At 40.1% G+C, this 22,770-nt stretch overlaps 1 protein-coding gene across 1 annotated transcript in view; it reads left to right on the forward strand.

Moving 5' to 3' along the window:
* The first annotated feature begins 4,800 nt into the window (after positions 1-4,800).
* The window catches only part of USH2A (usherin), a 356,150-nt gene continuing 338,180 nt past the window's right edge, over positions 4,801-22,770 (forward strand). The window contains exons 1-4 of the mRNA XM_015857330.2: positions 4,801-5,077; positions 17,435-17,621; positions 19,716-20,041; positions 20,934-21,607. Coding sequence (XP_015712816.1) covers positions 21,087-21,607 — 521 coding nt within the window. The 5' untranslated portion in view covers positions 4,801-5,077; positions 17,435-17,621; positions 19,716-20,041; positions 20,934-21,086. The remainder of the gene's footprint in view (positions 5,078-17,434; positions 17,622-19,715; positions 20,042-20,933; positions 21,608-22,770) is intronic.

The raw sequence follows: 22,770 nt of genomic DNA on the forward strand, positions 1-22,770 counted from the left end.
CCATAAGACAGGCGGTCCCGGGTGAGAGCGCCGTTCTGGCACCGCGGCCGCCTGTCCCCGTCCCTGCCGCCGACCCCACTTTGCTCCGCGCTGCAGCCCTGGCACCGGCGGCAGGCGCAGTCTGCCCGATGCTTTCAGCGCTGATGCAAAAGGGAAACGTGCTGAGGGAGCTGCGCGGTGACGTGGGGCTCTGAGCTTCCTCCGGAGCTGCTCGTCCAAGCAGTGGTCTGACTGAGTTTGGTCACGGCTTTTTGTTTCGTTGACCTTGGGAGTTCGCAGTGCGAAAGGGGCTGGCGAACGCCCGCAAGAAGTCGGCGGCGGTGGTCTCTGTAGCTGGTCCTCTCAGAGAAGGAAACGGCTCGAAAATCCCGTACCCATCAGTGCTATCGCACGTGCAGTTACACGGGCTTCCTAATGCACAGACAGCATCGATGCTGTCGTAACAGTGCTGGAAGTTAAACGGGTTGAAAAAATTATACGTAAGTCAAACAACGAAAGATGGATTCTGAAAAGATAACTGAGGTGGGAATGTTGCCCTTAGTGAGACAAGCCCTGTGCTGCACAACTCTGTGTCCTCCTGTGGGATCACCTGGCAACAGCCTGCTGAGGAAATGAGTGACTTCGTGCCTACAGGCTTATCCAGCCCAAAGTTCTTTGTCCTTTCCTTTTTCATTTTCTATCTGTCCTTTTTTCTTCCTCTTTTTTTCAATTTTTCCTTTTCCAATGTTTTCTTTCTCTTTTTTTTCCCTCTCCCTTTTTCTCCATCTCTCTCTTTTTCTTTCTTACTTTTTCTCTCTTTTCTCCTCCTCTTCTTTCCTGCTTTTGACCATTACCTGTTCTTCTTCTTGACCTGAAGTGAAGGAAGAGACAGCTATCATCTGCTTTCTGAACTCCTATTTCACTTTCTCATTGCCTTTGTTTATTTCTGTAGCATTTTATTATGTTTTTTTTACTTGCACCTTCCCTTTACCTTGCATTCTGTTTCTGCAGTGCAGTGTAGGTCTCTGATTCCACATGGTGCATTGCTAATCACTGTATCCTTCGTTACACCGCTTGGCTGTGGTAGCTGCCTCATAAGGCGTGTGCTTTTCCTGTCTGATACGCTGCTGATTCCACACGTGTAGACTGCCTCTCCTCTAACACACACTTCACAAACTTCCTCCTTGAGGCTGCTATTACAATAAAAGTAAGTATAGAAAAGAATATGGATACTTTAACTCGCACTTAACATTTTAGTCACTAGTGTTCAAAGGTGTTTGCACTGTGATTCCACAAGACATCCTGGCTGTGCTAATTGTTACTATTTTATTAAGATGAATGCCCATTTTTCTTCAGTGCTCAGATTCCCAAGCCCAGTTTCTTACAATCTCTCCTAAGGTAAAAAAGCAAGTGGCGGCAGATTGATTACACGCAGGATCTTATTATTAAGCAGAACAAAAAAGAAAGGAATTTCAAAATATAGTCCTCTGTTCCCAGGAGTATTTGTCTTGTTCTCCACGAAGTTAAAGGTCTGAAATAATGTGCCCATCAGGAGCTCAATGTTGCATGTCCATGCCAGTTGGTCCAAGGGCTTGTTATGATGGTAATGACCTGCTGAAACGTGAGCTTTGATGGCAACAATACAATTGCTACCAGCTCACCCGCTGGGAGAAATATTTTATTATTGTCAAATGCCCTCCGCAGAGATTTGTTTTGCCTGTTCCTGTTTAAATTAAATTCAGAGCAGAACTGCATTATTATTTCTCTGGAGTATATTTGAAATAAACAACTAGTCTCCAAATTTAGGATTCCTGGTTAGTTTAAATTTTCTTATTAGCAGAAAAATTACAATAGGTGACAACATAGCTGCAGGAATATTATTATGGCAGCCATACGAGAGATTTACACACTGAGAGCATGGCCTAAAAGCATAAGAACTCCCTTCTACTTTACAAATGCCAGCCAAATTAATAATTAACTGTGCCATAAATTCCACAGCCTTAAAGAATGATGTCAATGCTTTTCTGTGTCATACGAGAGGAATTTTGTCATAAGACCAAGCGGGGTTCTCAATGAAGAGTGCTACTTAGACGCAGGACGCAGACCCGGGAAGCAGAGCTTGCCACTCTGCATTACCACAGCTCAGTGGATGGGTGACAGCAGGACTTCGGAGTCATTTGCTGCTGCTTTCTTAAGGCAAAACTGCAGCCCTATGCCTTTAAAATGGAACACATTTTGTTACACATTCAGTGGGCCAGATTATCTCTTCCACAAGCTAAAGAGGCAACTCAAAGTCCCAGCTCATGTAATTTCCTCCAGAATGGCTCTTCCCAGCTGGGTGCTCCCAGCAGTACTGTCCAGCCATGCAGTTTCACATCTCTCCCTGCTGAGTGCAGGTTGGGCAGGCACTGACCTGCATATGTAGGGTGTGAGGGCCGGGGGCCTGCTTGTGGCCTCACAGCCATCAGCTGTGTCATGGGCAGGTATTCTGCAAAGAGTAAATGGTTCTGATGCCCAGTGGACATCCCTAGATTGTGAAACAGAAGCGCCTCAGCCCTGCTGGCTTCCTGCTTCTCAGCTGCAGGCATGGCCTGTCAGCTAGGGGTAGGACCTGGCCCAAACATAGTGCCCACTGCAGCCCACTCCCCACAGCCTCTGTGTCATGGCACAGGAGTTCTCCATGTCCAAAATGAAATGCTGAGCCAGCCCCTCTCAGCATTTCTCATTGCCTTGTTCCCTCCCCACCCTCCCTTGCTCCTCTTTCCTGCAGGCTTGGTGCTGTGCTGCTTAAGTTGTCCCAAAACCACAAAATAATCCCAAAATTCCTGAAGTAATTTGCTGTGGAGGGCTCCCAACTCAACATATTCGGGTCCTTATTATGGAAAGAAATTGCAGTGATGGGCCAAGGGGAGACAAATTCCTCTTAATCAGTCCCTGTTCTGAGCAGGTTTAGTTGTGTGAGCTTCAAAAAAGCAGCTGCTGGTTCTTTCCCACCCACTGGGTGGATATTAGATCCCATGTGTCAGCAGTACATAAGTCCCATGACACAGTCCATGAGGGCAGGCTGATATTCCTATGTATCTCACTCCTTTCAGATGATAACAGAAATGTTTGCGGGAGGGAAACAGTATCCTCTTGAGGCCAATGTGAAAAATGAAGGATGTGGACAACCACTGCACCGTGCTGGTTTTGCTGTGAATCTCAGATTGGAGTGAAACAAACAAACAAACTGGTTCCTCCATGTATTATGGTGCTTCTCTCCCTCTCCTCCCTCAGCCACATTTTTTTGTCTTTGATATATTTGTGATTATAGTGCCCAGATGGATTTCAGGCAAACTGTTAAGATGGGCTTTGATAAAGCTATAACTTGTAAATGTGTCTATACTTGCAATATATGAGATTTTACATAGTTCCCGTGTTGATTCCCTTGCCCCTCTGTCACCTAGACACAGAGATCCACTTGCAAGGTGACCATGACAAAAGTGCACAAAGGAGAGGGGGGGTCCCTTCCCCCTACTTCCCTTGCTCTTTTACATTGACCAAATGTCTTTCTAAATGACTTGCTGAGCCAGGCTATTCTTATATCTTACATATAAATGGACTCTGTCTTACAACCAGAAGATTCAGGGGAAAAAATTTCAGCTCCCAAAGTGAAAAGATTAAGGTCAGTCACTCCACACAACAAAACCTTTTCACAAGAGCAGCATAACAAAAGGATCTGCAAGCCTATCTGCAACATGGTTTATAGCTCCATGAAAATCAGGAGATGCTATGACATCCTTTTAGAGGACTGTACTACTTTTTTATAGACTTACAGCAAAAACAGTTGGGTCGAAGAAGGTAAAATTAAACACAAAGCTAGCTTGCTTCTTTCCTTTTTTCTATTTACCTGCCAGCATTTTTTATACAGAGAACATCACCAGTGTAGCTGAGCATGTGAGATTCACAGGGAACATGTCACATTTGGATGACATTGGGTGACATGCCATTGGATGCCATGGAATGAGGTAACCAAATCACTGTGATGGGCTGCTCTGATGTTGTGCTTATCCTTGTTTACTCCATCAGTGCTTAAAATCAGGTGACAGAAGCTATTTGACTGCATACCTGCAAAGCACAACACGATCCTTGGACTGAGGCAGTTTTGAAGTATTATTCACAAAGTCAAATGATCTTAACAGATGTTCTGGCTTAAAGATAAATTATTTGTATTTGGCACTGTGGCTCAGCCAAATTGCACTTATTTCAGTAGACTTCATTTTGGCAGAGCAATGAGCAACGGAAAGGACTTACCAAATGCATAAAAAATCTATTTAATATTTAAAGACTATGCCAACAGCAAAGGGGGGGTCTAGAGCTGCTGTTGATTACTGTAAGCAGATTTAAAGTAGCCAGAAGGGGCAGCAAACAGTAGTCATCAAGCATGCCCAAAGATTTGGAAGAACCTGAAGCTGAGAAAATCATGGCCATGTTGGAAGAAGAAGACAAAACCTGCAAAGAAAAGAGATCTGCAGATGCAAATAAATAAATAAACAAACAAACAAACAAATAAATAAATAAATAGAGAGTGCAGCTGTGGAGAGAGAAATTTGAACAGAAATGGGAAGAGAGAAGCAATGCAGATAGGAATACAGTGCTCATCAGGCTGATCACAGCCATGTATAGCTGTGTCCACCTAGTGCTGAGCTAGGTGCAAGGAATCTGTCCTCAGCTGTAAGCAGTGTTCGAGGACACAGGTGTGGGGTCTGGCAGGCTGCAGAGGCGTGTCCTGTATATTTAAGGCAGGAAGGGTGAGCTTTGATTTGACTGAGTTAGCTTTCTGCAGGAGTTTGGATGTGAGCTGTGGCCTAGACTTAAATGGTTGGGGTTTCTATGTTGGTTTTTTTTCAGTGTAAATTTGAAAAAGAATATTTATATTAGGAGAGGCTGTTCCAGATGTGCCCAGTTGGTGTTTTTAATCTGATTATAAGCCCAGCTCACCGAAACCCATTTGGCTTATCACTGCTTGGACTAGGTGGGTGATGAAGCACTTCAAAATCATGTTCAATTAAAGTACCTCTGATCTGAAGGCCATAGGATCTGAAATAAAGCAGAGAAGGTAAGATGTAACTGACAAAATACACTGTGGGAGGGTACTAATAATGGTGAGAATATCTTGATCAGGTCACAGTGTACCAAAAAAGTGTGGAATCAAGCCTCAGGGCTTTCCTATAAGCTGAGAGCAGTAAAACTTCATTCTGTTTAGCATGCAAACTGCTCCTTGTGCTTTGTCTGCTGATGTTGAGCCCTGCGAAGGCAAGCTGAACTTTTATGTTCCGCTTTCTATATGACCAGCTATTTTTGGAATCTAATTACCCCTGTTTAGGGAGTCTGGTTAATATATATTTGTGGGATACAAGAATAGAAAGCAGAAGGCCTCAGCTTGTTGGAAATCAATTTTAATATCCTTATGGCTGTGGTAGCGTAAGTGTCAATATACCATATACATGTCTTACAGAGGCTTCTATTTTATAATTAAGCCCTGTGATTAACTGAATGTGTGCCACTTGTACCGAAAGAGCTACTGAGGAGCTTTATTTTCAGAGAAAAGAGAAGAAACAAAGATACTGTTTATATAGTATTCTTAAGCATAACTACCTGCTGATCTGAAGTTACTGTACAAGCTCACTAAAATGTGAGCATACGTTCATAGCAGAAAGTAAGCCCTTTGGATGTGATAAAATTCTTGGTAATTTGAGCTTTCTTTGTGTTTTACACCTGTGGAAAGACAAAGTGGCAGTGTTACTCTCGTGTAATGCTTACTGACCTCTGGATCCTTAACACATCAGTCCACAACTAAGAAAGGTGAACCTTTGTATTGAAATGAGGGATATTATCTTGGGGTGGGTCCGAGAAGACATTAAAAAGAAATAACTCCTACTACTATGTTTCCTTCTGAAAAAAAGCTCCCTCCTACTTTGCAAGCATATGGAAAGACTTACATTGCTGTGCTTTGTCCAGAGGAGGTAGATGCACAAGGCCAAAGTCTCTTGGATTGATGTCTTACACACTAGTCACTAGGAGAGCAGTTCTGCCAGTAGGAAGGCAAGCTGCTGGGGGAAGGACAAATAATTAGAATAAATAGGTTCAGGTGGCAAAGCTGGCGTTGCTGGAGCACAGAAGTGGGAAGATGGTAGTGTTGGAGGAGAAGGTAATTTGTATCTCTGCAAGGTGAGGAAGACTGGATCATGGAAGGTACGTGTCTGTGGGTGAGTGGAGGAGCTTCCAGGTATCAAGGAAGGTAAAATAGCATCTCATCAGAAAAATTTGCTACCTACTGTTAGCAAACAAGAGCCTTACTGAGAAAAGAGGCATTTTAGTCAGGTGTTCCTATGGCTGTGCATTGCTGTGGTAGTGACCTCAGCCTGAGCAGGAGGTGGAAGGAAAAACAACCAGGTGCCAGTGGGGGGGCAGCATATGCTAGGGCAGTGTAGACTGCATGCAGAAGCTGTAAGGAGTTCTTTCATTCTCAATGTGATTTTCTGGGGACGGGATCTCACTCTAGGTCACATAGGCACTGTGCTCAGTGAGTGCCCGTTGCTTTAGCCTCCATTGGTTTTGAGAGAATGTGAAATGGGTATTCACTGTTTCTTATTTTTTCCTACACTGATCTACTCTAGCCTTTGCCCAAATAATTTTTTCTTAGTAAGTATGTGCTATTTTAACATGAGGAAAGAGGTCTAATCTAAAGAATGTTTTGTTTTGACATTTGCAAACATACTAAACTGAAGTAAATTTGAAATAGTCTTTGCAAACAAACCAAACCAGGTTGAACTAATCTGCAGATTAATTTTGTTCTCTAGCTCCTGTCTATGGGGCAGCAATCTTGCCATGCTTATTGATTATCAGACAAGACTACTAATCCCCTTAAGGTCATTAAGTGTACTTAATTAAAGAGCAGTTAGCAAGCTCCTCTTTACCAAGTTAATAGTGGCTGTTAAAAGTGATTTGTACATTACCAGTATGGTAGCCATTAATCTAAAAGTCAATTTGTCATTTATATTTTCCCAAACAAATACATTCAGTAGGCCAGAAAGGCTAGAAAGCACTCAACATCTGCTCTTGGAGTGCATGTAATGATCAAACTTTGCTTACTCAAACTATAAGGCTTTAACAGCAGTAATTTCCATCTACTCTTTTCTGTAACCCTCTGTCCTGTTTAATCCAGAATTAGCGGGGGAGACCACAGGAGAGGGTAAAAATCTTGGAAATGCATGGTTCTGACAAGTTTTATGGAAGGTAACATCTAGCTGGAAAAGCTCAAATTACTGTTTTCTCTGACAAAAAGCTTGTCGTTCAGTTTTTATTTCTCTGGCTTGTTGATGGGCAGCTGGTGGGCACAATGTTTCAGAGAAGCTTCTTGAAGTCAAGGAAAGAGGTTGAAGGTATGGTCAGGGTGACTTCAGAGATACATCTGGGGAAAGAATGGATACCAATGAGACAGGAGAGCGAAGGGGATGTATTGCCATAGAAATCATTTTCATTATTCTTTATTGGAAATGACTTCTTCCTTACTTTACACAAATGTGAAGGCATCTAATTTTTAATATGGTGCTTAAAAATTAAATGTATATTGAAATATATGGCATTTTCTGGTTCTTATAGCTTACATAATTTGTTTTGTGATGGATATAGGTTGAGTCTTCAGTATAGATATTTTACTAGCAGAAACCTATTGCTGCAATTAAATCAAAAATTCCTTAGGAAAATACCACACACCTGCCATGCACTCTTTAGTTCTGACTTGCATATGTAATCTAAAGACCAAAAGTAAATGTATCTAGCAAATGATGAATCTCCACTGAGCTCCTCATACGGTGTGGTGGAGAATACATGTTGCATTCATGGTGAGAGTATAGGGATGGGGAGGGTGATGGCCACGTGCAACAGAGTATTTACTCCTGAGTGTATCCAGCTGAGCTCTCTCAGGAGTTCTTCCAGTGCTTAGTGATGCTTCTGATAACTGCCAGCTGGTGAGAAAAGCAGTTGCTTTCCCTTTTTGACCTGAGTAGGTGTATGGAACTATTGAGTCAAGGCCTGAAGCACTGATTGAGCACCTGGGGAAAGGATCTGGTCAGCCCTGGGAGCACAGGTGAAGGCAATTGAGCTGTGTGACCAGAACAGGTGGACCCTGGCTGCACCTCTCTTAGAATTCATTTAAGGGCTGACTGCCACTGGGAGAAGATTTCTTTCTGGAGGTTCCTCCTTTATGAAGCTTTCCCCTGTGAACCTAGAACCTTCTGATATTGGTGAGCGATCTTATTCCCTTCCTTTTTAGCACCTTTCTACCATTCTGGTCCTTCCTTCATCACGCTTTTGCTGTAATGCTTTCCCCCTGTATTGATCTGCCCAATTGCTACAGTAGGTAACTTGTCAACAGTGGAATATGTTGAGAGAACTGGGGAAAATTCAAGGTAGAAGACTCACCTTAGAGTATTTAGATTTGGAAAAGTTGCAAGGATAAAATGTCAGTCACAAAAGTCTTGTTTTAACCTATACTAAGGATCGTTTATTTGCTTTCAATATTTTATTTTTCACCTGTACCTGAGATATATACATAAATCTTTGATGAAGATAGGCCCTATGATTTAACTTTTCCCATTAAAAAAATGGATTCTATACTTGCCAATGGGATAAAATTTTCATTTTGAACTCCACATGTAGATACATCCTTAAGCCAGGATAAAGTATAATCTGTCTTGATCATACAGCCAGTGTCATTTCTGGGGCAGAAGGTATGTTTGAGAACTTCTACATAAGGTGTTTTTGTTTCACTAACCAAGCCTGTTTAGAAAGTTAGCAGGCACCTTGACTTTTGGTGAAGGTCTGTCTTTGGCAGAAGCCTGGATTTCAGTGTTTTGCGTGCTTGAATATGTCAGTGGAGTTTTCTGTGATGCTGGGAAAAAGTCTGGGAGTGTATCTTGTTTGTTGCTTTTTTTTTTTTTTTTCTTAAGCAATTAAGGTCAATGTTTGTTCACACAAAGCCAGTAAAATGAGTGGCAGGAACAAAAGTAAAGAGGAAGGTCAAGAGAATTGAAGGCACCATGGTTTTGTTAGTACTGGTACTAGTGGTGAGGAAAAAAATATATGGGACTGTTCAGACAAGATGTGTGAGAATTGTTAAATCTATAGCTCAGTGATACCAGGAAACTGTGTAACAAGTACATCTGTGTATAACAGAAGAGTACCTGTAGTTAGAAGTCTATTCAGGTTTTCTCACCAGAGAAAGTTAACTCTACATAACTAAGGGTCAAACCAGAATCTCTCCTGAAAAATCCTTTAGCTCTCAGTAGGATGCCAATGAGAGGTTTCTCCCAGGATTTCAGCAGCAACTGGCCTGAGGCTCAGTAGGAGCACTGCTGCAATCATCTTAATTTTGAATATGTATATACCATTAAACGTGAACCTCCTCCCTCTGACTGCATTTAATTTAGATGTTTCCAAGCAGCTTATCTGCTAACAATCTTTTAATATTCTATTTATTTATTTAATATTGTTGCTTGGGCTGCTAGTGTAATCAGATAAAGGTCATTAACCAAATTTATGATTAAATAGGATAAAACTATTTATTCTCTTTACTCAGCCTATTAATGTTATAGCTTATGCTGACTAGATTTTGGTATTTCAAATGAAGTTACTATATTTTTCAAATCATAATGATATGAAAAAGCTATTTTATCTCATTGTGAGGATTACTTTCTGATACTTTATCTGCCATAATGTCTGCACATATTGGCCTTCAGATTTCCTCATGATGCTAGCTGTTAACCATGGACATTTGTCTCCCATCTGTTGATTAACCTCTGTGTAGATTTATTTTGTTGTTTTATTCCTTAAGTCATTTTTGAGGTATTATGAAACGGTCTCATACATTAGACAGGCTTTGTTTTCAGGTTGGCTCTGGAAACAATCTGAGTGTTTTTCCTTCATCAGCCAAGTTGTACAAGGGTGATGTTGCTATGTAATGTAATGCCTTGTGATTCTGATATGCATTAGTGGATTTGTATCCTTTCAAACTTGTATTTACTCACCAAAATCTAATTGACTTGTTCTCCTGTTTGCAAGCTTGAGAGACCTCCTGAAAGATTTCTGGTTTTGAATGGTTTCTGCGCAGTCTACGCTGAGTAGGAAGAGGACAGCCTAAGGCAGAGTCCTGTATCGTGCCACTGCTTTTGTTGAAAAAGCTCGGTGGTATTTGAGAGTTTTTAAAACAAGGTTCCTGCAGCATGAGCCACTACTCTTGCTAAGCTTTTTTTCTCCTTTTAATTGTTTGTGACCTTGTCTTTAGAAAGATTTAATTAGAAGCTGGCAATGACCAAGGCCAATTTGATGGGTTTTGTGTTAAATGCAAACTGCAGACAGAAAGCTGGGTTCCTCAGGCAGTTTCTATTGTTGCGGATAGCTGGCCAGCTGACTCCAATTTCTCTAAGATGTGTGACAGATCTGAACTGATGCATGTGTGCTGAAGTCCAAAGCCTAGAAGAGAAATTATATGACCAATCTATGTGCAAACAAAATCTTTCTAGAAGTGCATGTGGATGTTGAAGTTGAGTCTTCTGGTGAATGATGGGTCATTTACACAGGGGGAGAATGCATCTGGCCACACCAGCAAATTAACAATATAAACAATATACACGGAAAATGTTGATAAGCTTAGTCAAAAAATTTCTGAGTTGTTGCATAGCAAAAATATAACTGAACTTTATACTCACTTTTGTTGCTGAAAACTTCTCGTAACTTAATTACATTTCTTAAGAATTAGCATTTTAGACTGTCTACTTTCTCTACTGCTGCATAAAAATTAGACAGCTTTTCCACGTTTCAGGCTCCTGTCTTTACCCTTATATTCTTCTAGGTTTATAGAATTCTCTTAACAGCTGGCCTTAATTTCATGATTCAAAACTTAATTTCTTGAGGCAATTGGGCAAATGAATTTGCCAGTACCCCTTCAGTGTTAATTTTCCATGACTCTTATAGTCACTGAGGTTTATAGCACAGACACAGGCAAATACAAAATTTGAAGGGTTAAATGCTTTTCGTAGCTTTTTAAATTGCGGTCTATATTTTCAGCTGTGATTTGAGTCAGTAGGAGTCTTCAAAGACAACAGATATGGTTTACATGACTGTGTAGGAATGATATTTCTATGTTGTCCTTATCCTAAAGCTGGCCTGAAACTATCTGAAGTTTTAAATAATGAATATTAAGAATTTCTAAAACTCATGTTATGTTTCTATTATAAATTATTCAACTATGGAACAAGAAGTCAGATATCTAGATATCACTTCAGAGTAGCCCAAAGTTGATATAAATTAGCTATCTTCATTTGGGATAGCTGGCTGAATTGCTTAATACTGGTATCCATTACAATAATAGATACCAAAATATAAAATATTCTAATTAATTGGGCTGTTGATTCAGAGAACAAGGAAACTTCATAGGGCTATGATATTTTTAGGACATTACTTAGGTGCAAGTGACATATATCTCTGACAAATTAATATTTATATGAGGAAAACAATGTACAGGTCTCAGAAATGGTCAGTATCAGAAATGGCAAGTTGGCTTCTTCCCTGGGCTCTTCTCAAAAGGAGGAAATTGAGTTAAATTGCCCCTCTATCTGCACTCAAAATAAAAGGTATATAAATCTATTCAATGTGTATCTGAAGCTCTCATAACTTTACCTCCAGTCACTCAATTGAGGCTTAGTTTATGGTTCTTAACATTCTCATCTTATGTAATAGGGTACTGATAAATATTATCAATATGCTTAAATTTTAAAGCAAGACCCAAGAGCAAAAGGAATGTGAGAGTCTCTTACTCCAGTCATATGGATATATTTTTGGAAGATATTTAGTAATGGATGATGCCAATATTCCATTTCCAGTCTTTTGGTCCAACCTGACTTGGTTGAAGTTGGTGACAGTGATGTTATTGGTGTGGTACAAAGGGAAAAGTGACTCAGTTGAGATATGTCAGTGAAGGTGGCAATGCAAGTACCCAGATAGAAGTGATTTCCACTGAGGAGACCTGCTCATCATAAGATTTCCTATCACTAGTACCCCTTGTTTCCTTCCTGAAGGAAAAGTCTGAGAAAATGTGGGCTGCTTACCTAGAGATCAGTTCTTTACGACAGGTCTAAAGCACATTGGTAACCTAACCGCATATATTCTATCTCCATATTCTTCTACAATACAAGCAAATAAACCCTTCATTACATGCTTTTTTGGGGGAAATGGGGAGTTTCTATAATAAAAAGCATGTGTTGAGCCTAGCAGCTTCAAAAGGAAGGTTTTCTGAATCTTTTAAGTTTTCTTTCACTGCTGTCAGCTGTCACTGTGGGCTAACATGTCAAACAGGTTCCAGTTGATTTCAGTGTTGCTCAGTGTTTTATTTATATTTGTAAAAATGTGTCCTACTTGTCAAACTAGCAGTGTTTTGCATATGCTTTTTATAGTCAGGAATATATGGCTTCATGACCTCATGTAAAACAAACACCCTCGAGTCCCTGCTCCTCATGCTATTTCTGCTCTTTTTATGTGTTGCTGTTGGTGGTTTAGTTCAGGGTTGCCTGATGTATCAGTGGACACCCTCAGGAGCTTTACATGGCAGGGAGAAGAATCTCAGTTCTTGATTATAAGAGATTGACATGTTGGTCATGAACACAGAAGACTAGCAGGCACTTCCTACACAGAATTCTTTATAGAAAATGCTCAAAATAAAAAGTCTGGGAGTTAAAACGGAGAAAATAATGCTGTATCTTGTCAGTTCCCTTTTAACTCTGTTCGCATACGAGGGGATTTCATCTTCATTTGAGTAGGAAGGGAGCAGTGATAGTGTTAAATGTCTCTCTTCAGAGGCTAAGGGATGAGGCCAGCCCGGCCTGCTACTGGAATTAGATGTGTTTGACAAAATACCTTAGTTATCTGTTTTGTGGGGAGTAAGCGTTTCACCACAGTTCAGTTTTATTTATCCTTCCTGCAAAAAGGAAGCTCACAAAAAACAAACAAACATGAATCAGCTTTTATGAATATGTTCTACTTTAGTGTTATGCAGCAGGAATAAATTTCAAATGGTAGATTTCTGTGCCAAAGGAACAATGTCTCCTATAAGTCAGCATCTGGAAGGCATAAAGAATCATACATTTTGACTAGGAAAGAAGCTGGAACTTCCATCAGCAGTGAGCTGTGGTCTTAGTTGTCTAACCATTTCTTCCTTCTAGAACTGCTGTACTAATCTGTACTAAAGATTAGTCTGTCAAGAGAAAGCATGTTTCTTCCCAGCTGTGTGTCTTTTTACTTTGACACTAAAATCTCCAGTTTATTAGTTGAAAAAAGAAAACAAAACTTCTGTTGAGTAGTCTGAGCTTTCTTGTTTTTATTTAAGTGGAGGTACTATGCCAATACCATGGGCTACCTCAAGATACCATGAAGGCTTGAGTCAGCTTTGCAGATTCTCAGATTCCAATTCTGTTGCATGTTTCTGAGCTTGACTGTATCTTCCTGCATTGTCGCTTTTGAATCAGAATGTCTACACCCATCCACGTCATCTTTATGTCCTCTTGTTCTTCAGAATAATGATTCTTACAGGTTTCAAACTATTTAAATAAACCTAAAAGATGGGATGCATCTTTAATACTAAGTTATTAGTGATAACTGTTTCAGTCCCAGACTTCATTTTTAGATATCCAGGCAAGCAGTGACATATTACGTAGAATCAACTGGGAATAATGAATTTTAACTCCTAACTTTCTTGTAGTATGTAAACTATAATGGATAGGTTGTATACTTCTTTCAACATGCACATCAAGTTAATGACACATTTTATAATGGGAAAAGTGACTCCAAAGTGTACTTGCTGTAATTACGTGAGCAGGTTGGTCTTAGTCTACCTCACAGTGAGCATTTTCATTAGAAAGACAGGTTTCATTTGTAAGAACAAGTATGGAAACTTGAGTTTAGCCTGCTTTCTCCTTTTTAGAAGAAGTTACCTAGCATGCTAGAAAAAGAGATAAAGGTGATCAATTATATGTGGACAAATATAAACTGCCAAATGTAAAAGAACCCTCAACATCTCTTCATTTGAACATTGATTATTATCTCAATTAGCTTAAAGTAGGAATGAATATCACTGGTTGTCTGTTGTTTGTAACAGATGTCTAGATTGGGCTACCCAAGTCGTTGCTTTACATGTGAGAATTCTGAAAGCTGGTTGGTGTTTCCAGCTCTAGGGACGTTAGATTTCTGTGTAGGTGGCTGGGTGAATTTCAGAATGAAAAATAGCATTAGGAACTGAAAATTATTTCAATCACTTAAAATGTTTGTGATACCCAAGTGTCAAAAGGCTGGATACACCAGAAAACGTGTAGATTAAAAGCAGTGCAGTGTATAACGATTATGTTTGTAGGGTCATGTCATTTTTTTAGTACCCTTTAACATTTAAAGGTCATTCTTATTCAAGAATTAGTTCTCTACATATTTGTAATGATTAATTGAGAAATAATTGCATTCTTCTGTAGATTACTTTCAAGAAAAACAGAGTATGTGCAGAGGAAAGAGGAATTCTGGTTTCATTTTCAGTGACTGGGAACTGAATTGCACATTTCAAATATGCAGATGATGGATTAGTAGTCATCTTGACCCTGAAAACTGGACTGTCATATGAGGTTACTTTCTCAATTATATTATACAGCTATAATGCTAGTATTTCTTAATGTTACTTGGTGAAAAATATGAAATTAACATAAAGTATGTTGAGGAGTATGGTAAATAATTCTCTTTATCCTAAATATCCAGATGCCAAAAGGCACAGACGTGTGGTTTTTGTGAAGGTGTCCTTGAATGAGAGGATTTAAATCTCAACACTGTTGCTTGGGCCCAAGCCAAGTCATGTGTCCTCATTGGTCTTGAGGCTTTTCCTGTGAATTCAGCTGTCACTCTCCTTTGCAGTCTGTCATAATGGGATGAGATTTCTCTGCCCATTCTGTAAGCAAGACTACAGAAGCACAGCTGAGGCTATTGGAACCCCCAGCTATTTAGCACCTCATACCCAAGGCTGATGACTTTCATTGCTCTGAGGCCAATTCTGCAGGAGAAATCTTTCTTATGAATTTTGTTTAAAAAAAAAAAAAAGAAAAAATTAAGCAAATGACCTTGATTAAAAGAAAATATATAGAACTTTTTTAAATATAATTGATGTGGAAAGTACAAGGGATTGTTGGCTGCTCTTCTAAAACTATTGAAAACAGGCTGCATTGTTTTAGCCATATTGATATAACTAAAGTAGTACTTTGACCGGTTTTCATCCTTATCAGTTTAAGCATGTTGATGAATGTATAGTTTATTCTGATTTTTAATATCCAAGTTTTCTGGGGCTTCTTTCCTTGTACAGCTCCTGGGAAGAAAAAAGATACCAGGAAGCATAATGGTCTAAAATAAATAAATCACACCTTAGTCTGTGGTTCAGTAATTGTCACTAATCTGGCCTTGAGAATAGACTGAGGTTATGAGTCTGCTGCAATTAGAATGGGTGGTCCTCTTCTTTCTAACATCCTTCAACCCAGTTTTGGCACTAACTGGACTCAATCTGCTTAATTTCCTAGGAGGTGGGCAGTTTTTTGGACAGCAGTGATCTGTTAGATTGAATCTGCTGCATGTTTTTCTTAATTTTACTAACACTACCTAGTTTTACTAACACTTCATGTGTTGTGTCCTTATCTTCCCCTGGGCTTTGCTTATCATGCTTCATAGATTTGCATTTATTATTAAATCAGGATGGGGTTAAATCAACCTTTCCTCAAAGATCTGCTCCTCTGGGAGCTTTGTGGGGGAAAAAAAAACAGAAGGAATTTACAGCCGTCACTGTGCATCTTTTATGGTGTAAGGCTCCTCTGTCTCTCTATCCTTTGTTCTGGAGGACTTCCTCTTCTTCAGAACTCTTTCACCAGTGGGCATGCAAACCCATGGTTCTTTTCAGTGACTATGAGATTATATTTTTCTGTTATAGATACTATTTCTGTTTTAGCTGGTCATACTGGAAAGATTTATAAAGGTACAAGGTCAACTGTATCAACTGTTGCCATAGGATATTAATTATTGACTGTCCTCTAGCATTTTTTGAAACAGTCTTTTGGATGATAAAGCATCGTATAAGCTTCCATCTTTTTGGCTTTTAAAAGTAGATCTTTTTCTTATATATACTTTCTTATTTCAGCTATTAAGTTGAGCATTTTCTTGAACTTTGGGGAAAATATTTGGTTTTTACGATTCAGAAGTTAAACTCAGATATTTCTCTGCACCTGGTAAATCTGTAGTAATTTTTACTTTCCAGTGTTTCTCATTGTGCTTTGCAATGGTGAATATCAATCTTCTCAATCTGGAGATGAGTAAACTAAGACCTAGACATGTAGTTGCTCATTTCTGAACAGTGATTAGAATTCAGATTTTCTCACAGTTTTGTTTCCTCTTCAGACAGCTTCCTTTAATCTAACATCTGAATTTTATTACAGGAAGGGTGTACATTTATTTGATTTAAACTAGCCTATACTTACCCTACAATTCTATGTAAGTATATAACCCTACAGTGGATGTTAATGTGCCACTGAATTTACTGTGTAGAATAAGTGCACAGAATGACTTTATGCAAAAATGTGTATGCCATTATAGCAAGAGTAATACTTGTGGAAGATAACTGGGAATAATGAGGAGCTCAAAGTTAAGATGATGAATAATGTTAATATGTTTCACTTACAGGTGGAAGTATAACGTGTTTAACCCAGTGGCTCTTGGGAGACCACTGTCTCTTTAAATGCAACACTCTTTTTAAATGATTTTTGAAGAAAAGTGCCAGGAGCACAGGAATTACTACTTTAAAGCAGTGCATGTGGCTTCTACAGGCACTGCATGCATTTGAAAGATGGCACATAATAGAGCAGGGGAACTTAGGAGCAAAATGGCACTGACTGTTAAGTTCTTGCTCCACATTGATTTAAAGTGGAGAGAGGGCCTGAAATCAGCTGAACTGTGCTCCCAAGGCAGCCCTGTGCTTTCAGAGCTTGGGGAGGAAACCAGACCTGATGGCTGCAGTGATTTAAAGAGAAAACTTTCTTGAGAAGTCAACACTGTGCTGGCATAGCTGAGCTGCAAAGGGGTGGGAAGAAAGGAAGAAAACAGGCTGACAGCAACTTTGGTTGTTTTTCAGATGCTCGTGAAATGGGGCAAATGGGAAGATGGGGCAGCTCTTCCCCTGGGTATCAGTGATACCACTGGTGCAGCTTCTGCTCCTCCATGGGAAGCCCTATAATACCTCTTAAGCAGGCAGAAGGGGCTGTGCAGCTCTAACCTGCTCTTGTAAGGCCTACTGCCCGATCAGTGTGGCTAAGCACAGCAGTAAGTCACATAACTATAGTTTTTCTTCCAGGTCTCTCCCTTGAGACCTACAGAAAACAGCCCATGAGAAGAAAAAGAGTTTCCTACAAAGACCTCCCAGCTGAGGCAGGTACAGGGTACAAACTTCCAGAGAAGAAATGCCAGTTATCAGAACCCAAGTGCTTCAGCTATATGAAGTAGCTTTTCATGCTTGGACAGTCCATCATGGTCACCCAAAAGTAAGTATATGTGAAGAAGTCCTTGCAGAGATGTCCTTACACTGGATTTACTGTGTGGAGATGTGCAGTCAAACTCAGTGTTTCCAAGTGAAAGATGCCTGTAAAACTTGTTGCCTAAAAAATTACTTCATTTCTGCTGTTCTAGTAACAAAGAAAGTTTTTGGTGCTAAAATAAGCTATGTGATGTACTGTACTTCTAAAGCTGTTAAAAGGCTCTTAACAGCTCTATAAAATACTTTCCACCTCCTCCTGTGCTTTCAGAAAATCTTACTCTAATATTTATTTCACTGGCTTATGCAGAATTACCTCCCCTTTAAAACATAAGTTGTTAATTATTTCTGGGTTGTTATAATCAACTCCCCTCCAGCTATTAAAATGTACTTGCACTGTAGTTTTATTATTACTTGGAAAATATTGGAAAAAATAATTTTGTTAGACAGTTAAATTTGAAATAAATATTGACTTGGCTATGCAAATGGAAATTTTATGTTAATTTCCAAAAAATATTCAAATGGTGTAGTTTTATGAGAAAAAGCAGTCATAAAAACTAATCTTTATGAACATTCACTGAAAGAGAATTTTGAATTGCACACTTGAGCCTAATCTTTGAAAGTCACACTGCGTGAGTTAGTCAGCTTATGTCGCTTCACAAAATAGCAGGAATAGGAGCACATGACTGGTCAATGCTTCACAAATATGAGCTAGTATAGGTATGAGGTGTTGACAAAAGATGATGGATTTTGAAACAAATCCTTTGGGAGGATCACAAGTTTTCACAAATGCTTTTCAGAAAGCAAAAATTGGTGGAAATGGTTGTTGCAACTTTGTTCAATACTAGTTAAAATAGTGTTTAAAAATTGTGATGGGGCAGAATGTTGTTATCTTTTGGGGAGGTAAATGGATAGTTACTGGAAGTTCTACCTATGAAACAGCATCAATAATGAAGCTAAGTATGTACACAATACCTTTTATTAGTTTCAGGATTTAGATAACCCTTTGGAAAAGGTGAAGGGTTAAAAAAGATTTCTTTGACTAAGCAAAGTGTGAGGTGCTCCATCTGGACTGGGGCAACCTAGTCTGGAGGAAAGTATCCCCACCTATGGGAGGGAGGTTTGGAACTGGATCTCATATAAGGTCCCTTTCAATTCAAGCCATTACATGATTCTTGCTCCTGTGTTCTGTCCTTTCACTGTGGTTTAAAAGACCCAGTTTGTTCTTGGTCTGTGAATGTTTTTACTACTATATTGTTGATAATATGGTAGGCTGTTGTCTTACTGCATACTTTCAGAAATGCTTCATGTGATTTGGTGTTACCATGGCTCAGACGAATGTCTTCTTACCAACCCTTCTCTGGTGACCAAATTTTTAATTTTAATTTTTTAGGTGATTTTGACCAAGGAGCTGCAGTATTTAATGACCAGGGCATGAAAACACTGCAAATTGACTGATAAAGCTTTAGTAGGGTTTTTTGGTTTTTTTTTTTTTTTCCCTTTACTTTAGAAAAAAAAAAAATCTGTATTAACACAAATAGTGGAGGAGCTTGTTTGATGTGGGATGAAGGACTTGGTAAAATGCACTAGTAGTTAAAAGAGGAAGGTTTTTTAGCTGTAGAGTTTTGTTATTATGTAGCAAGCATTACTATCAAGGTAACTACTGGAGTCTGTTTTAATGAGTTTGCCAGGAAAGATAGTTGTATAAGCTCCATCCTGACAACTTCCACAATTAAGATAAAATTTATGTATTTTTAATATGTTTGGGGAATGTTTTAATTGGATCTTCTCAGTCCAGAAATACTTAACCTGTTACAGCTCATGCTTATCTCACTTGTGAAAGCTTTGTGCTTCTGTCTTTTCTTTGCATGGCCATACCAAAGAGAAATGGAGTCTGTATGTCTGAACATACTGATAGTGTATCTTTTATTCTTTACACTTAAAAACTGTAACATATATGGAGTGTTTAAAGTCAGTGCTCAGGAAGTTGGTTCAGGGCAATGTGTATTGTGGGATGCATGTCTGTGGCACTTCTGCTCTGGCTCTGTACTCCACAGCTGTTCCTTTTGCTTCAACTTTCCATGCTGTTTCTCTCTCTTCTTAGGAATCTAAGTTACATGGCTGTAAAACCTGAGAAAATGGCACCAACTTGTCACTTTCTAAGCCTTTGAAGAGCAGGACCCAGCAAAGTACTTGGCCCCCACCCTGCCCAGGGTGGTTTCACTGCAGGAACTGTGAGTGCCCTGGGCAAGGCACCCCTCAGGCTGCTGGCCCATCCTGAGAAACCGGCTCACTGCCAAGGGCTGTGTTAAATATTTCATAGCAAGCGGCAGTGTTGTGGCTCCCTGAGGACTGCCTTGTTCTACCCAGGGGAGGGCTGTGACAGCTAAAGCCAGGTGGGGGGAGCACAGAGACAGTGCCTACGACCAGGTAGGGCTACTTGAACAAGTGGTAGGCATGGGGTGGGGGCTGCTGGTGGGCCTGAGCCGTTGGGTGGGAGGAGATCATAGTGTTGTTGCAGAGAGCTGTGCTACTGTGCTTAGCTCTCTGGATGGATGTAGTAATTAATGGGTAAATGAATTTACTTATTGGCCCCTTGGCCGGTTGAGGTGTCTGCCAGAGAATATCAGGGAAGGCATTTGCTGTTAGCAAGATTCCCTGGGCCAGATGGGGAGCGTGGAGCTAATCAGCTTTGTGGAGGGCTGAAAGGAGTGGTGGGAGCTGGGCGGCAGGTTAAGGCAGGGAGTGGGTAAGAGAGGGGTAGTGGGGTGCTGTGTGGGGGCAGGTGGCCGGCAGCCTCAGCCGACAGTGTGCATCAAGAGCAGAGACACTGGAGGAGCATCGCTTGCAGCCACTGTCAGTGCCCTAAAATAGCTCTGGCAGGATGAGGCCGAGCAGCTTACAGCTAGCGGTGTAAAGCTGAGGTAAGCTCTGGGGGTTTTAAACGTGAAATTTGGTGAACAGGCTTGAAAATGCTAGAAAATACAATCCAAGCGCCTGATGCTGAACTGTTTGCCAGTGCTGTGGTTTACTGCTGTACTCTGTGCTCATCACCTTAAAGTGTAAAGCTGTGTGTCTGCTCTGTAAACCACAACAGATCTGGGGTAAGCTGTGCATGGCCTTGAGTGCGTGCGGCCAGGAGCAGGCCTGTTACTCAGGGCCTTGTTTGGAGATCTTTAGTGTTGGCCAGCAAGTGTGCAGGTTTATTTGCTGACATAAAGTTGAAGGAAGACTCCAAATCCTTAATAGCCCTGGTGGGGCTTGGCCCCTGTAAGAAAAATCCCATTCCTCTCTTGCATTGTCTGTTTTCTGTGGTTTGCAGATACCAGCTGTCCCTCAAGTGTGTTTTACTGTCCAGAAGACGTAGATGAGGACCGAGTCCATGAACTGGTGTTCTGGAGATGAAAAGCTACATAAACTCTTAGAGTGTACCACCTGAGGACACCACTACCAACATGGACATCATTATTTATTTATGGATGCTTTAATCAGGAGGAGCTTTTTTGTAAACATGAATTGCTGGGCTCTTTCCTTGAGGTGTCGTTTCTTGTTTCATGCTATTGAAACTTTAATCTTAACTTATTATGACTCCTTTGTGTTGGTCAGCTCTCAGGGACATTTCCCTCGACTTGAAAATGTGGGAGCTTTCAAGAATGTGTCTATTGTGCCAACTCAAGCCACCTGTGGGCTGCCAGACCGAAGTACTTTTTGTCATAGCTCAGTAGCTGCTGAAAGTATTATGTCCTGCACTCAGAGGTTTTGTGTTCAAGAATGCCCGTACAGGTCATCGCCTCCGTTGTACAAACAGCTTTTTCTTGAAGGCCTTGGCACCTGTGTCACAGAGGACAAAAAGGACTTGCCTCTGGGGTCCTTCAGCAACGCTTCAAGTTTTATTTTTCATAACCAGAAGGATTGCTTCTCTACTCCCCCATTACTGAGGCTGTCAGCTTCATTTACGTTAACTGTATGGTTGAAACCTGAGCAAGAAGGTGTAATGTAAGTAGTATTGAAGGTGTTTACTTTCCTGGGGCTCTTAAAAAAATTGATCATTGCAGTCAAGATCACTATTAGCAAGCTATTTAAAATTTTAAAAAGCTACAGTGAGAAACTCTGACGTTTTAAAACTGTATTTAGGTTGGGATCTTTGTAAATGTCAGGACAGTAGGCTCAGTTTCAGTAGCATTGACTCACATGGGAATCCCATTGTTGCAGTGGAAAATACTTGTATATAACACGTGACTATTAAAAATTTAAATGCAAATTTCTAATTCACATTCCTCCTAAAAACTGCTATAAAAATGTGTTGTCAGGGCTTTTGCTTCTTCCCTGATGGGGAGTGGGGGTAAAAAAAAATCTAAACTTTAAGGAATCACACAGTTCTACTCCTTAAACAAGTGAGGAAACACCCTCAGATCTCCCCAAATGAATATTTTAGTACTATAGACGAGTGGCCATAATAGATGTTGGTTGAACTGGAGATCATATTACTCCTTTTACAAAAGATTCCACTATTAAGACTACTAATGAAGTTTCAGTAGGCGTTCTTTTTCTTATGCACCCATGTGCTGTGTAGTTCAGCATATAGGACTATTCAGAGTGGCCTTTCAGCTTGGCTGGGCATTACTGTAATTAAAAACTTGCTTTTTTGGAAAGCTGATTCACAAATCCTGCAGAAGAGTTCTACCTGTGGATCATAATATGCAGAGTTTCCTTGACCTTCTCCTGGTTATGCAGATCCCATTTAAAGTGAAAGCATGGCAAAAGTATAATGCATTTTAGGGTATATATCAGAAATGCATTTGCACTTGTGCTCTGAAGTTATTGGTAGAATGAAAACAATGTAGAATATTGAATGCTTATTTTGCATGCTGCCATGAAACAAGATTTTAAGAATGAGAATATAATCTTGAAACATTAAGGATGTGTGAAGTTAAGTCTGCTTTAATGGAAGGATAATTACCTTTTTGAAAAAAACAACAGCAACCTCAGTATAGTGATTATTGAGGGGAAAGAAATAAGGCCTGGAGGGCAAAAGTGGCTTCAGTTCAAGCTTAAGGTAAAGTGGCTAGGATGAAGGTATGTGTGAAGCAGTCTCTGGAGCTTTGGCCTAGTGTCTTTTACAGAGAGTATTTTCTAAATGTTTGAATCTCAAACATCAG

The sequence above is a fragment of the Coturnix japonica genome, chromosome 3 (genome assembly GCF_001577835.2).
Source record: "Coturnix japonica isolate 7356 chromosome 3, Coturnix japonica 2.1, whole genome shotgun sequence".
Classification (NCBI taxonomy): domain Eukaryota; kingdom Metazoa; phylum Chordata; class Aves; order Galliformes; family Phasianidae; genus Coturnix; species Coturnix japonica.